This window comes from Mya arenaria, chromosome 2 (assembly GCF_026914265.1).
Source record: "Mya arenaria isolate MELC-2E11 chromosome 2, ASM2691426v1".
In the NCBI taxonomy this organism is placed as follows: Eukaryota; Metazoa; Mollusca; class Bivalvia; order Myida; family Myidae; genus Mya; species Mya arenaria.
Window position 1 is genome coordinate 27,431,576 of NC_069123.1, and position 14,746 is coordinate 27,446,321.

A 14,746-nucleotide genomic window follows, 5' to 3' on the forward strand; every position below is an offset into this window, starting at 1 on the left:
CCTTAATGTAACATTCCGACCTACTTCACTAAACTATGATAGCAAAGTGTATGTAAAACATTAATTAAACTTCTTCTAAAATATTAAGGAACTATTTCCCCCCAAACAACTCGAGACCTTCACAAATCGAGTTTGAAGTATTGACTTATGGAGAAATGTTGACTACACAAAAGTTATATTTAACACATTTTATTAAAGAATCCATATAAACTCCAGTCTTATTGTTTTTCATTCTCCATTTACCGTATTACCAAAGAGACACATGTTATGCTTTAAAATTTGTTTTATTTTAGAACATCTTTATTAACTAGTTGACTCACAAACATGTTGTTTTTTTTCAAACGATTTAAATAGGTAACTGTATACAATTGTGTGTTCTTCCTTTCTTTCCGTAATCGATAAAAAAGGTCTTGAGCTACATCATTTTAAAAAGAAACCAAACATTGTCAACTAAATAAATTTTTGTTTTATTTTGCGTTTGTGTTTTTTGCCTGCCTAGTCCTAAAGACTGAATCCATATAGTAAAAGCCATATGTTATAGACCACGCGTTACATATTGAGCAAACATTCCGAGCAAACAACTCGAGACTCCAACCAATCTTCAACCAAGATGCAGATAATTACATTAACTCGGACTTGGATGCTGTATCTCTGATAAACATATGCTAAAAAAAGTTAAGTTGTAAAATTGAATAAAACAAATGCAAAAATACAACGCCGACCACGAAGACAAGCCCAGTATCCTAAACAGTATCGACACCCGTTTAAAGGAACGCGACTAAGACATTACGGACACTAATGGAAAATCCAAAACTCCACAGTCAAGCTAAACTTGTATTAAAATATATTTTATAAATAAATTTCCGGTTCACCACCTTGAAATGGTGGACGAAACATAGTCATAGCAAGTGGTCTTTTTTCAGTTCCATCTCAATGACGAGAACGTAAATATATCACAAGAATAGCGTCAGGACTTTGACACGCTGAGTTTAAACATATATTATTAAGATTGATCTTGTAAGACATAACTGACCGTGTTATCTTTCAATAACTTTGAAGATTTCTGATTCTGAACATTCACCTGGAACATGTTCTTCTTGCCAGGTCAGGAAATAATTTCAGTGTTTTACCAGTGTTTGAACTGTGATATGTCGCTTGGTGTCATTATTCGATGTATTTGTTCATTAACATCAGGTTATTCTAGAAAACAGGTTCCAGATCAGCACACAATCATAGTATCAAGTGTCTTTGGCCCTTTGTAGAGGAACAAATCAGATATTGATCCGACAAATATCGAGAGTTGAATACATACAATCAAATAAGTAAAGTTTTTCAACATCTTCAACTTATATCTGCTTTCAATTTCTCTGATTATTTGGCATTGTTTAAATGTCATCTTCTTAATTGTGTTTGTCCATGAGGCACAAAATGTCCAGGAATATATTGTGTGTGGACAAAAGCCCTCTGCATGTTGTGTTACATTGATGCTTGCTGGAAAGAAAGCATCATGGACAAAAGGTCATATATAGAAAGCAAAAGGTTACGTTCATGTTAATTCATATATGGATCGATGTCAAAGAACAGTACACAAATGTTTAGCCTAAAATAATTGATATGAATAACCTTGATGAATTTAAAAGGTTCCCTAAAATATCTTAATTTGAACTACTGAAAGTAGTTTGGCTCTTAAGTGTAGATAACAGTCGTTTCGAACTGATTAGTCTAATTGGCGATACCTCGCCTAACCCCTTGTTGAAGATAGGGGTATTCAAAGATAGATATGTTGTTGTTATCCAGGCTTGAATTTTTACCCGAGAAAAGGGATCTTGATATTCGTTTTGTCGTTCAAAGGGAAATGCTAACGTTTTATAGGATCTAACATCGAACCTATTGATTTGATGTGAAAACAAACAATATTCATGCATTATTAAAATATATTAACATAAGTTGAAATAATTGTTCTTTTGTCATTATTTTTTAACAAAAATTCTAAACTCTGTTCAAATGAGTATATGCCAGTTGTTTTTTTCGTGTTTCCTGATGAAAGAAGTACAATAACTCAACTTGAACAAAGCTTAATAACTATGTTATATTATCAATTGCGCATTTATATGATGGCAGTCCAAACAACCCATGTACTATTGAATCACGGAGATTTAGTTTAAGTTCTAGAAATATCTAATTTGTTAATGCAATGTTCAACCCCCAATTTAAGCCCCTTATATACTAGTATTTCAAGTTATTATTGTTAGAAGGACCGAATTTAATGTATAAATTTAAGTTTACAACAAAATTACATTCCGCAGAAATATTCACCCTTGTTCGGGTGCTGTCAGAAATTAGATCGATAGTAGACATCGAAAATCCTAAGAAACAAGAAAGGTAATCTACTCTTAAGAGCCCTACAAACAAGACATGATTTCGCTCTAAATTAGTTCTGATTGTTTTAACATCTACGGGCTTCCGTGTCAAGTATAAACAACAGCCAGTGTATATATTTTTGTTTCAGACCGATCGTACTTATATTAAGTTAGAAGGGGTATATTTGAGTAACCATAACATATGTCGCGCAATTGGCCAACTGTGTATGAGTGTCTGGCGTATATTTCGTGACCAACGCCTATTTCATCTAAAAGTTATGTGCCCTTAAATACGACTGTTTCTTTTTTGGCTTCGGTGCGAACTTCCAGTTTTACGCTGATACTTGTTACACATTACTATTACAGCGGTTAGTAGTGCCTGGCATTTATGTTATTTACCAGCAATTCATCAAAGAGGTGTGTATCATTGAAAAAGATTTTTACCCTTTCAGCAGTTTTGGAGTGTGTGATACCAAATTATCCCAACCGTTTTAGAAGTATTTCTCCGACACTTCTTTCACATTAAGACAATGACGAGAGTAACTAACATATTTTTCCTGGACCACGACTAATTTCGTTTTTTTACCACGGGTAACTTCTTTTTTAGCTATTTACCTTTGAACAACAGATTTATGCATAGGCCATACTGAAGATTTTATTTTGATCTGGTGGAAAATATTAATTACGTTCCTTTATATGATCCGAAACATCTATAATAGATTTTATATCCCTAATTGGCGTAAGCTGATCAGTTACGGTCTTGTAAAGATTGCGGGATAACTCATAACTTCTGTACAGGCTCAGTTCATACTTTAAGAGTTTTGCTCATACCGATCGCTGAGGAATTATGGAACAAAGCCAATCGCTAAGTAAGTTTCTTTATGATACCTTTTCGGTCCAAAAGGACAAATAACATACTTCAATTTACTCTGGTAAGAAGCCAGAACACTATTGGAGAATTACACCGTATGCAGTATACCACACATGATACAAGGCTGTCTTTTAAAATAATTACACTTAAAGAGAATGCACGATGATGAACGCGAGTAAATTGATGTAAGTAAAATGTTGCCTCGTCGTCTATGGATTCAGATTTTCCAAAAACAGCTTTAAGCGGAGGAGTCCCACAATGAAATTTCAACGCTCGCCATTTCCGTTCTAAGGTTTCTAATCGGACGCATTTTAAAAAGATGATTTAAGCCATCGTAATTGCACTTCATTAATATACTGGCAATTGTAAACAAGTTGATTATTTTGAATGGTTTCGGATAAGGAGTGTTCCACGCTAAATATTTCTCCAAATACCAATGGGCAGAAACATTTTAACCAAAAAGCAGACGACTTCATGTCTTTAATCAAATTTACAAAAATACAAATTTTAAATACCTTTTTAGAATAAAAATGATGTTCATTTTAGTGATACAATACTTCCAGTATAAAAGGAATATCATCTTGATTTGGTTAACTTTATGTTTTGAACGATGCTTCCAAAAATCCTTAACCCTATTTGAACGATCCTGGCAAAGAAGTATATCCATCGACTTGGCAGATCCATCGTTTAAAAAACCATACGTTATCATTTAATGATGGTTTATACGCCCAATCAATTAATTCTGCTCAAAATCCCAAAGTTTCGTTACAAATATTCAACAAATGTTCCAATAATGAAGACATTTATTTCTGTTCATACCTCGATAATACATGATAATTTCCTTGATCCGAGCCAGGTGTTTGCTTTGGACAGCCTTTCTCACACATCTGAATTATATCCGTTATTTTCCTTTTATAAGCCAATATAACTCAAGTTCATTTCTGTTTATATACTAGATTGTGTTTGTGGATTTTTATACCAATGTTAAATATTCACTGATGCAATTTCTTAGTTGTTTGCAGTCTTTAAAATGTGTGCGTGATTGATACCTAGAAATGTGTGAAAATAAACAACTACCGTTTCAAAATTTAACTTCCTACATATATTAACAAAACATTTAGACGAAAAACAGAAATACGGTATTCAGATATTAGCATAATTCCATAGACCGTGTGAGGGTAAAAGCATCATTGTCAAAGTCATGGGTCAGCTTTTCAGTGTTTCAAAAATGACTGCATTTATTTAAATGCCTCGGAACTATCGTTAGAGGATAACTATGGTCACTTGATTAGCGAATGTTGCCTGACATCTTAATCAATAGCGTTTCTTTTGTTTAAACATTACATTACTTATGAGGCTCAACAATACTTCTGCAAATTGTTTTCCTCATTTTTCATTAACTTTTGTAAACCAGAATATCAAAAGGGCAGCTAGTTCAATTTTGAAGTGAATGCTACCATCTGGCTTCTCTTCAACCTTTGTAATTAAATATAGAAAAAAAACAACGATGCATGAAACAAACCTTTCAAAAGCTTGGATCGAATAATGTGTCATTTATGTGAGAAGAAGAGAAAGAAATCAATGCTTAATCTCCACAAAATTGTACTAAAGTCTTATTTTCATTTCAGGTAGTCAAACATGGCGTCTTCGTTCACCCCAATAGGCAGCGAAAACACAACAGCCATAGCGGTGATTGAATTAACCTGCAAATTGGATAACAGCTCCAATGCCGGAAACAGTTCCAACATCACCGATGTTCGTGCAAAGGAACTTCAGGTCAATCAAATACTGATGATAATCTCCTACGTCATAATATGCGTAATCGGACTAATTGGAAATGGACTTGTTATTTATGTGGTCCTGCAATTTTCAAAGATGAAAACGGTGACAAACATGTACATTTTGAATTTGGCAATTTCCGATGTTTTGTTCTTGATCAGCTTACCGTTTTTAATAACAACTATGATGCTAGAATACTGGATATTTGGAAATGCGATGTGTAAGATATATTTTGTGTTCTTCTCTATAAACTTCTTCACTAGTGTATTCACGTTGACAGCCATGTCTGCAGATAGGTACCTCGCCGTGTGCCACCCTGTTCGATCTGTATATTATCGAACAACACGCATAGCTTTCTTCGTATGCCTGATTATATGGTCTATCTCCTTCCTTGTGATGTTGCCAATAATCCTGTATTCCAGAACCGTTTCAAACAAAAAACATATAGGGAAAGATACATGCACCATCAAGTGGCCAGATGACCAGCCGATACCAGGTGAGAAGGCGTTTACCTGGTATACATTTCTTCTTGGATTTCTCATTCCCGTGGCATTGATTTCAGTGTTTTACATTTCGGTCATCCTACGGTTGAAAAGTGTGGGGCCACGGAAGAAGTCAAAGGAAAGGAAAAAGTCCAACCGTAAAGTTACACGAATGGTTCTTGCCATGATTTCAGTGTATGTCATATGCTGGCTACCTTACTGGTGTTTCCAAGGATATCTGACATTCAAACCTAAGGACACGAACGTACCTGACTGGCAAATTTATATGTTTAGCGCCTTTACAGTGCTCTCGTTTGCGAACAGCATGATTAATCCGTTACTTTATGCTTTCCTAAGTGAGGTGTTTAGGAAAAGCTTTATGAAAGCATTTAATTGTGCTAGATTTCTAGAGTCATCTAAAAGCACAGGAGCTGACTATAGCATATTTCCAAGATCGACAACAAGAAAGGAAAACGGAAAAGATGAAAAGTATGAGTTTACATCTATGGTCAATCAGACGGAAAATACTTGCATGCACACGAACAATGCGTTTAATATGACTCCAATGATACAAAAAGGAGAACAAAACGATAACGATATTCCGAATAATGAAACAATACAATATGTGGACAAGGAAATTCAGACGAATAGGCGTGAGCGTAGAAGTGATCAACTTGAACCTGCAAAAAACGAATAAAGAATGATGATCAAAGGATATAAAGTTCATATGTGTTGCCCCAATTTTGATCGCTCAAGATGCTGACAGTTTGCGCATTCGTCTGACAGTTATTTGTAGACAGGAAAGTTTGACTGATTCCATGTGGCGACAAAATGTTCTACGCAATTAGCCTTGTCACATACGTACTACGGATACAGCGCATGTTAAGGGGCTGACTTACAAAGTGGTAACTCAAAATGAAGGTTTAGATAGTACCGGTGTTTATGCATTTATAATTACAATAAAAGTGCATAAGAACCATACGTTCCATTGAAAACTTGCATATAAGGAATGAATTGCGTGGTTGATGTCATTATCGGGTATTAACGCAGTTGAGCTGCTTAAAGCGTGTGGAGTCCGAAGGACTGAACGCGTCCTTTAACCAGCCCAACTTCGTTCATATACTCGATAATGACATTAACTACGCAATGTATTACTTTTTTTACATCAATAGTTCATTACTTCTCTTCAAAAAGAAGATTACTTAATTTCATTTAAGAAAACCCTAAAGTAATTCTTTCTCGCCCATTCTGTAAATGGAACGACCTGCCCGTAACCGAAAACAGTCTATCATATGACGTCATAATGACGGGAAAAAAATAAGCACTTCATCGTTTAATCGATTTATAACGTAAAAAGGGTAACGCTGAAGAAAACAATTCATTCTACAATTAATAAATTTACACTTTTCAACATGTTGATTTGAATTTTTTTAGTTGCCTGCCTACTAAATACAAACACTAACAGGATACTTTTCAATTTATATCTAAACGCGACAATTCGTGATCCGAACATATTCGAAGATGTTGCGTTGATTGAAAATGTTCGCAATACTCGAAAGGTCGTTCATTTAAGAAATGGAAGTTGAGGTGTAAATGTATAAAAGTCATTGACCCGAAAGTTAATTTTATGACAATGTGTATGATATTATGTCGCTTGTTATGAATTGCATTATGCAGGATCATGAAAACAAAAAATACATATGTCGCTTGCTTTTTTGTCGGTAAGAAACACTATCTAGATATCGAAAAAAATAATTGGATTTAACGATTTTTTTAATATTGGATATTGTAAAGCTTTGGTTTTTTTAAAATTAAGTACGCGTAATCATTACATTACATATGTGACAAACGTTGTCAGCTTTCATCTAATCTTTACAAAGAGTCCGAATACACGAACTAAGTGGATCTCCTTACTGTTTTTAACATGTGTCAAAGAAGTTCGCAAAAACAGTTTACAAATCATAATCGTGAGTTCTACTAAATGTTGTCTAACCACACCGCAAATGCATCATAATGCATTTCGATTAAAATTACATTTAGCATTCTTAACATAAACCAAATCAAGGGGCAGTGTCTTATTGGTACATATGTTCTTGTTTTGATATATTTAAGTGTCCATAGTATGTCTCTATGTTTTGATCAGACACTTGAAAAGAAAACGTGCACGTGAATAAAATTAAAGAGACTTTATAACACTTAGCAGACTCGCTCAGCTATCGTATAATTATCTCCCGGCTTCGGGAGGTGACTTTTGTTTTGGCGTTGTTCGTCCGTCTGTCATTCCGTCCGACCTTCCGTTCGTCTATCTGTAACCATATATTGGCAAATTCAGATTACGTTCAGAGATCTCGAAAGTGTGTATAAGCGGATCAAATGAGGTCAAAAACTAAGTCATTAGGTCAAAATTTAGCTTCTTTTGGTTTGCAAACTTATCATCGGAACCATATTTTGGTATGGATTGGTTAAATAATGTTCAAACTTGAACATGCATTTTTTAGTCGACTATTAATCAAACTTCATCAGAATGTTCCCCCTTGATAACGTCAGATGATATTTACACTTGAACAAAATGGTTCTCTGAATAAAATCTCACAGCATTTGGTTGGTCACATGGGTTTAATAACTAGATCAGTATATTATAAAAGTCGTCGAGAGGCATTATAGCTGGTCCAATATTCATGAAACTTTATCAGTATGTTTCCTTGATCACTTGGTCAGAACCTGAGTCATTATGTCAAGTTTCATGAAAAAATAACATGTTCAAAACCAAATGTTCGTCTTGTTTGGTCAGACTTTGTTAACAGTGAAGTCAGAATAATCACCTTGATATTATCTTGGTAAACTTTAAAAGTGGGTTACATGGGGTCAAAAACAAGTTCATCGGTTCGAATCTTAGTGATTTTTTGGGGACAAAAGTATAGTGTTTTTGTTGTGATTCTTACAGTAAATTATATCATTGTTCAGTATCCTTTAAAACGGAGTGTGACTGTCAGTTTTTAGTGTGTTTCATATTTTATTTCTTTTTGAAAAATATGTGATCGGAAATAAGTCAACAAGACTGATGCTTTCCTAATCAGAAAATATACAACGTCACTTGAACCATTCATATTAATGTTCTCAGTGTTGCAAAGTTAATTTGACTTCCATATTTTCCTCAGGAATTCCTCAAGACACATTGATAATACGAGCATTTTATTAAAATGGTAAATTGTAAATGTGCCATAAATGTAAGCCTCTTGCAATGCTTCAAGTTCACGGCATTAATCATAACTAATCATAGTTTACTTATGATCAAATACAATCTTTTTTCCAAATATTATAGAGGATATTTGTTGATTTCAGTGTATGATCGTATTGTATTACACGAGTGTCATAGAAAATATAGTTTTTCAATAATCATGAGTAAAGTAAAATGAGATATTACTTTTAAATCAACAATTTTTCTGTATCATTTATGCTTATTGTTGGAGTTTTATTGGTGTGTAGCTTTATTTTTCTAAATAGACTTTTTTGAAATCATATTAACTACGCTACTTCCCGAGTGAGGGAACTCGGCAAAGGATTGAATACTTATTTCTACGCCGGCCCCTGGAGAAACAGTTATCCAAGAATTATGTTATAGTTTGTTCTGAACTCGTGCTTCGCAAATATGTTATGAACATTCATCAATCAAATTTTATAATCGCATCCATGTTTCAAATAATAAAAATAAATGTGCAATAATTTATTTTAAAATTGAACAGGGAATTTATACATGACAAAATCACACTGATGGCCATTTACTGAATGAACACTTGAAAAGTCAAACGTGTAAGCAAAACAAATGTGGATTCACATTGGATTAAAACAAATCCAAGAATCAGAGCTTGTTACATAAAACATAGGTATTATATCACCTCCAACTGTCCGAGACCAGTCTGATTTCCTAGTTGAAGGGTCGTTTAAAAGATAAGAGTTAAAAATACGCTTGGTTGATGATATATTTTTAAGTATGGTTGGGTTAAAAAATCATTTAACTGTTGTTTGGATTTTCTTGGAAGTTCGTATTAAAAAGTCATACAGTTTAAAAAGATATTCGATAGATGATATAACATCGAAATAATATTCGAGCACTTGTTTTTCTCTGTAATTTGTTTTTGACGAAGCAAATATTCGAGCTTTCAGCTTCAAAGCAACGTTTGAAAACAGCATTACCATTTTTTACTAATTGTTAAGTTATGTTTATTCTCAAAAGTACATTTGTTTAAACTAAGCAACCTCCTTTTTTTAATCAAATCAATTCATTGGGCAAAATATACTGGTTTAAAAGTGATATCAAGACAACTGGTGTCATATAATAACGTATATGTAAGTAACATATTGAAAATAAATTATTCATACATCATATACCACATACATACATCAATCCTTAAAGTATTAGTCAGATATTAACGTTACTATAATTAATGCCAGTATGTTTCATACTGCTGCATTCGTCTTGCTTGAGTTATGGCCCTTGGCATTTTCATGTAGTAGAAGCGATTGTAAAAGTATCGTCAGTCCATGATGTCACCAAAATGTAAGACAAATATGTGGCACATTAATGATGATTACATGAAATACCCTTTTTGTAAGAAGCGGCAAAACAGTTTGTATTTTCATTTTTACAAATTTTTATTTCTTTCCTTTATTAAACGTGTGTGGTCGACCCATTTTGTAATAAACGTGCTATCATATACCCAATAATAAGACATATTTACTACACATATACTCTTTGAATCCCTGATTGTTGATGAAAACGTTGTTATTTGCTCGGTTTGATATTGTTGTGTTTGCCAGTAGCCAGTACCGCATTTCTATCTATTTTCATAGCTGGCTACCATGTTTTCTTATGTTTTGATCGTGAAAATAATTCATATTTGAATTGATATGTGAATAAATGATTTCAATGAATACTCTTTTCTTTTATTTAAACAACCTTTAAATTGAAATTACAACGACCAGCCAAAATGACAAAAAAATATGTGGCCATATTAATTTACACTAGGATCAAAACAAATCACAACATATACATAGCATAGCATAGAATAGCATAAACAAGTCGCTTTTTAATAATGTTTTTTTTTAATTGTTCCCAGTTTTAGTACAATGATGCTTTTTATTATGAAACTCTATGATCACACAGTTTAAAACCTTTTTTATAAGGCAGTGTGTGATGTTTTTAGTTTCTAACGATGACTGCATCGTATCTTTGAAAGGTATTCGCATTAGGTGCTCTGAGGTGCATTAGGTCCCTCCGTCTGCAAATAGAGCTGGGATCTCTAATCATAGAAGTAATTGGGGTTTACCTTTCCGTTTATTATTATTTGTTTTATTGATAAGTCTCCTCAAGTTAATGCATACTTTGATAAGATTTACCTTTTGCGTTTATCTTTATTAAGGATTGTTGGGATAAGAGTGAGGTTTGTGCACATAAACTGGTTTAAATCCCAGTAAAATTACATTTTACTGACCGTTTTAAGGCGGTACTTAACAATTCTTGATAAACAAACCAATTATTTTTTTATATATATAGTATTTATGCAATGTGCTGTGTAGAATTTTGTGCTGTTCTATGTTTCTTGTTTGTGATTTTGTGTTATATGTATTTTGCGTTTGCGCATTGCCACTAACCGGGTTTATGTTTAAACTTTTTGCTACTGAGCATGTTTCTGTAGCGTTTTGCATAAATATGGCAACGAAATTACAAAATAACAACCACAGGCACCAGTATTAAAGTATCCCATAGAGCATAGCCTCATCCTACATTGTGTTGATATTGTGTACAGACAGACTAAATGCAAAGAAAAAAATGCACTTACAGCACAACGGTGGTCTATTAATTAAAAGACAACAATGCAATAACTCTAGAAGATATCAAGCGAAGGAGCAGTTTTAATTAAGCTACATGCTAATCGGCATATAATATAAACTGGCTTTGATGGATTGCAATACATAAATAGACAGGAAAATAATAGGCCTAGTATTGCACGTCCAGATTTGAGCTTTAATGAAATATTCTTCGGATATATTTTTTACCATAGCAAGGGTTTGTTAGATATAATTTGTGTCATACTGCTAATTATACAACTGCTTATATACGTTGTACAGTAATTTAAACGATGTGGAGCCATATTTGAAACACAGAGATCAACAAAGTTCTGATATGTCTTGTCTTAAACTTTAAGTGTTTTCGCTCTGCAAGCATTCACATAATTTGACGTAAAGCCTCTTTTCAACCCCTTCGGTTAGGCGCTTTAAATTATTTTTGGGTATTACTTCGAATAAAGGTTTAGGACTTAAATATATTTTGAAAGAGTTCTCGGGATCAATCTTTACGAAAACACATCATGCCAAAAGAGAAATACTCGCAAATTCGGTTAATATATTATGGGGAATGGTGTTGTTAGATGATATTGTACAAAATATAATTCATAGACATGAGAAATATGCCTCTACAGCTTATATATATTTCAAACATGCTTCTGAATATCAAATTGTGTTCATATTCAATCAGCAATACAATGGTGTCCATAGATATAATTTAAGTCTAACCATTTCCAGTTTAACTTTGTTTGTCTATCTTTGTTTAAATCGTGTGATGGTTCAGTCAATCGTACGTATTTTATATTGATGCATGGGGTAATCGCATTTTCTCTGTCATAAAAATAGCCTCATTTTGTTTGACCTTTGGCCGCAAATCCAAAGGGAATATAAGGAATCAAAGTTATGGAAACTATATTGAAATCTACTGTATCTGGCTCAACTGCATAAGTTTATCAAGAAATAATAAGATTGGAATACCATTATTCGCGTATCATAATCTACATGTTCCAGAATGATTGATATTTTCTATACTGGATCCAAAAGTGCACATTCATACATCGATGTGTTTCTATCAGTGTATAACAAAATATATACTTATTTCAATATTGTGTAACTGCAAGAGGACATCAGAAGTACAATATATATATATATATATATTAGGGTGTGTTTACATGAAGTATGTAGGCGAATGTATATGTTACACAATTCGTAAATATCAGAAATAGGACACCTGAACAATACATGTTAACACAAATGTGTGTTAGTATTAGACATATACAGTCGACAGTATATTTATTATTAATTATTTATTTATGTATTCAACTGCCTCAACTTTTTGTCCTCTTTTATGTCAATCATATATGCACTATATACACTAACACACACGAACATTGTAATTATACGAAAAACGTTGTAATGTGCGTGATTGCTTTTTCAAATTAAACAAACAGAATAATGGTCTGCAAATACTTTAATTAGCTTTAAAAACTATTCGCAGAAGACTACACCAACATTAACACATCTTTCTCATTAAATCAAACTTAGTATACATTTTCTCAAAAAACACACACTTTTCCATTTAAATGGGCTGGATTCAATCCTTCATTGCAATAAAACTAGCAATTATTGTTAACGGTTCCCAACCTGAGCCACAAGAAAAATACCGTTGAACGCTATTATACACAGACGTGATGACATTTTGTGAATATTTGCGAATGTAAACCATCGCAAGATTGTAGGTAGCTAACTTGTATATAATTGGGGTTCATAAAGTAGGACGGAACAACAAATGTATAAAAGTAACAAATCACCACAAAGCTGCCAAGCATACCAGTTCAACAACACTATTAATAATATCAACTGTTACTAACCTTAACCAAGAAAATTGATAAGTTCTCTCTACGAATCATATAAACACATATGAATACACAAGTGATCGCATATAAATGTCCTAATTTTGAACGACAGCACAATATACATTATACAAGGGACAAAGCTTTAGTAAAGGCCTTACCTGGACAGATGTCGTTCAGAGACGTGTCTACATAAACTCGGCTAGGAAGTTTCCACAAGTTCGTTTCCATAATTGAATAAAACACACCAGATCACATGTTGACAGCTTATTTAATGGGTATGCTTATCCGTCATAGATGGTTACAATAAAGCACAAATGTGTATTCGTTTTATAGCAAGATAGTAGAAGATTTACAACCTTTGTAACTGATAGGGACTATTGTCTGCATATAGTTATAATACCACTTTACTCCCAGCTGGGCTATTTAAAAAGAGTCTTCATACGGTTGTAAGCGGACCGTGACGTCAATGGAAACATACAGTTAAAACTATTGTTTCATTGAAAGATACCTCATTATGGTCATCACGAACTCTGTCAGACGCGGATTTTAGTCTATTTAGAATTTTGCAACCGCGTGTAAGTAGAGCAACAGTGTAATGATATATTTGACTTAAACTGTTATAAACATATTCGCATGTTTATTGCAAAACTGTGGTGCAAAAGGCCACCACAATTGCCACAACGATGTCATGGATGTCAAACAGTTACTGACAATTTGGATATACACATCATTCACGGGTGTACCAAACATGAGCGTGAAAGGTGGCGTCTAATCACTGACGTCATGGAAATGGACATGGGCCTTGCGCAAGAACTGTTGTCAATGGATAGCGTAATGTTTTTCTTAGCACTTCTTGGGGCAGAACTAAGTGTACAGAATTACCAAGCAGTGCGAAAACAATTCTTGAGACGATCGTTTGTATTTATTTATAACTGTCTCGTGAATAGTGCATAATTGTGTTATACCTCAAAGTTTGATGCAAAGGATACAAACACAATTTCAATATGCATGTTGATATAATATGCTAATTATTGTGTATGTACATATATCATGTATATAGATAACATGCCTTCATAGTAACTATTTGTACATAATATGAATATCACCGCTAATGGTGGAAATAAAGATGAGTTGAGTTGAGTTGTTGAGTTGTGCACGAGAATTTCGAGTAATCGAGGAAGGCCATGATAATAACCTAATGTTAATCTTTCGGGAAAATATTTCTATTTATATATCTATAAATATGTATTTGTTTATTTAATAATGCATTTATTTGCTCACTAATATATGAAATACACTTATCGTCAGAAAGTCAGATACAGTTACTTGGTTTTTTTTACAGACGTAAGAAACCGTTTCGCTAGGACGAACACCAATTTTGTAAATTGGGGCGAAGAAAAGCTCGTACTGTATCTATTATACAAATATTCTATTGTCTATAAGACTATGATTTTTGTGGGACGAAATATGCAATAATTTCTTCCGTGAATCAGACTCATTTCGTCGTTCACCGTTTGCAAAAACCATTATACATGGACACATATCGGATAAAAC

At 33.4% G+C, this 14,746-nt stretch overlaps 1 protein-coding gene across 4 annotated transcripts in view; it reads left to right on the top strand.

The window, feature by feature from the left end:
* Positions 1-14,746, top strand: part of LOC128217132 (somatostatin receptor type 2-like) — a 137,050-nt gene that overhangs the window by 73,076 nt on the left and 49,228 nt on the right. For 3 of the 4 annotated variants that reach the window (XM_052924049.1, XM_052924055.1, XM_052924069.1), the window contains exon 3: positions 4,860-10,418. In XM_052924049.1, coding sequence (XP_052780009.1) covers positions 4,870-6,189 — 1,320 coding nt within the window. In that variant the 5' untranslated portion in view covers positions 4,860-4,869 and the 3' untranslated portion in view covers positions 6,190-10,418. Of the gene's footprint in view, positions 1-4,859; positions 10,419-14,746 lie in introns of those variants that run through there. The other variant, XR_008258195.1, reaches the window with a different exon arrangement.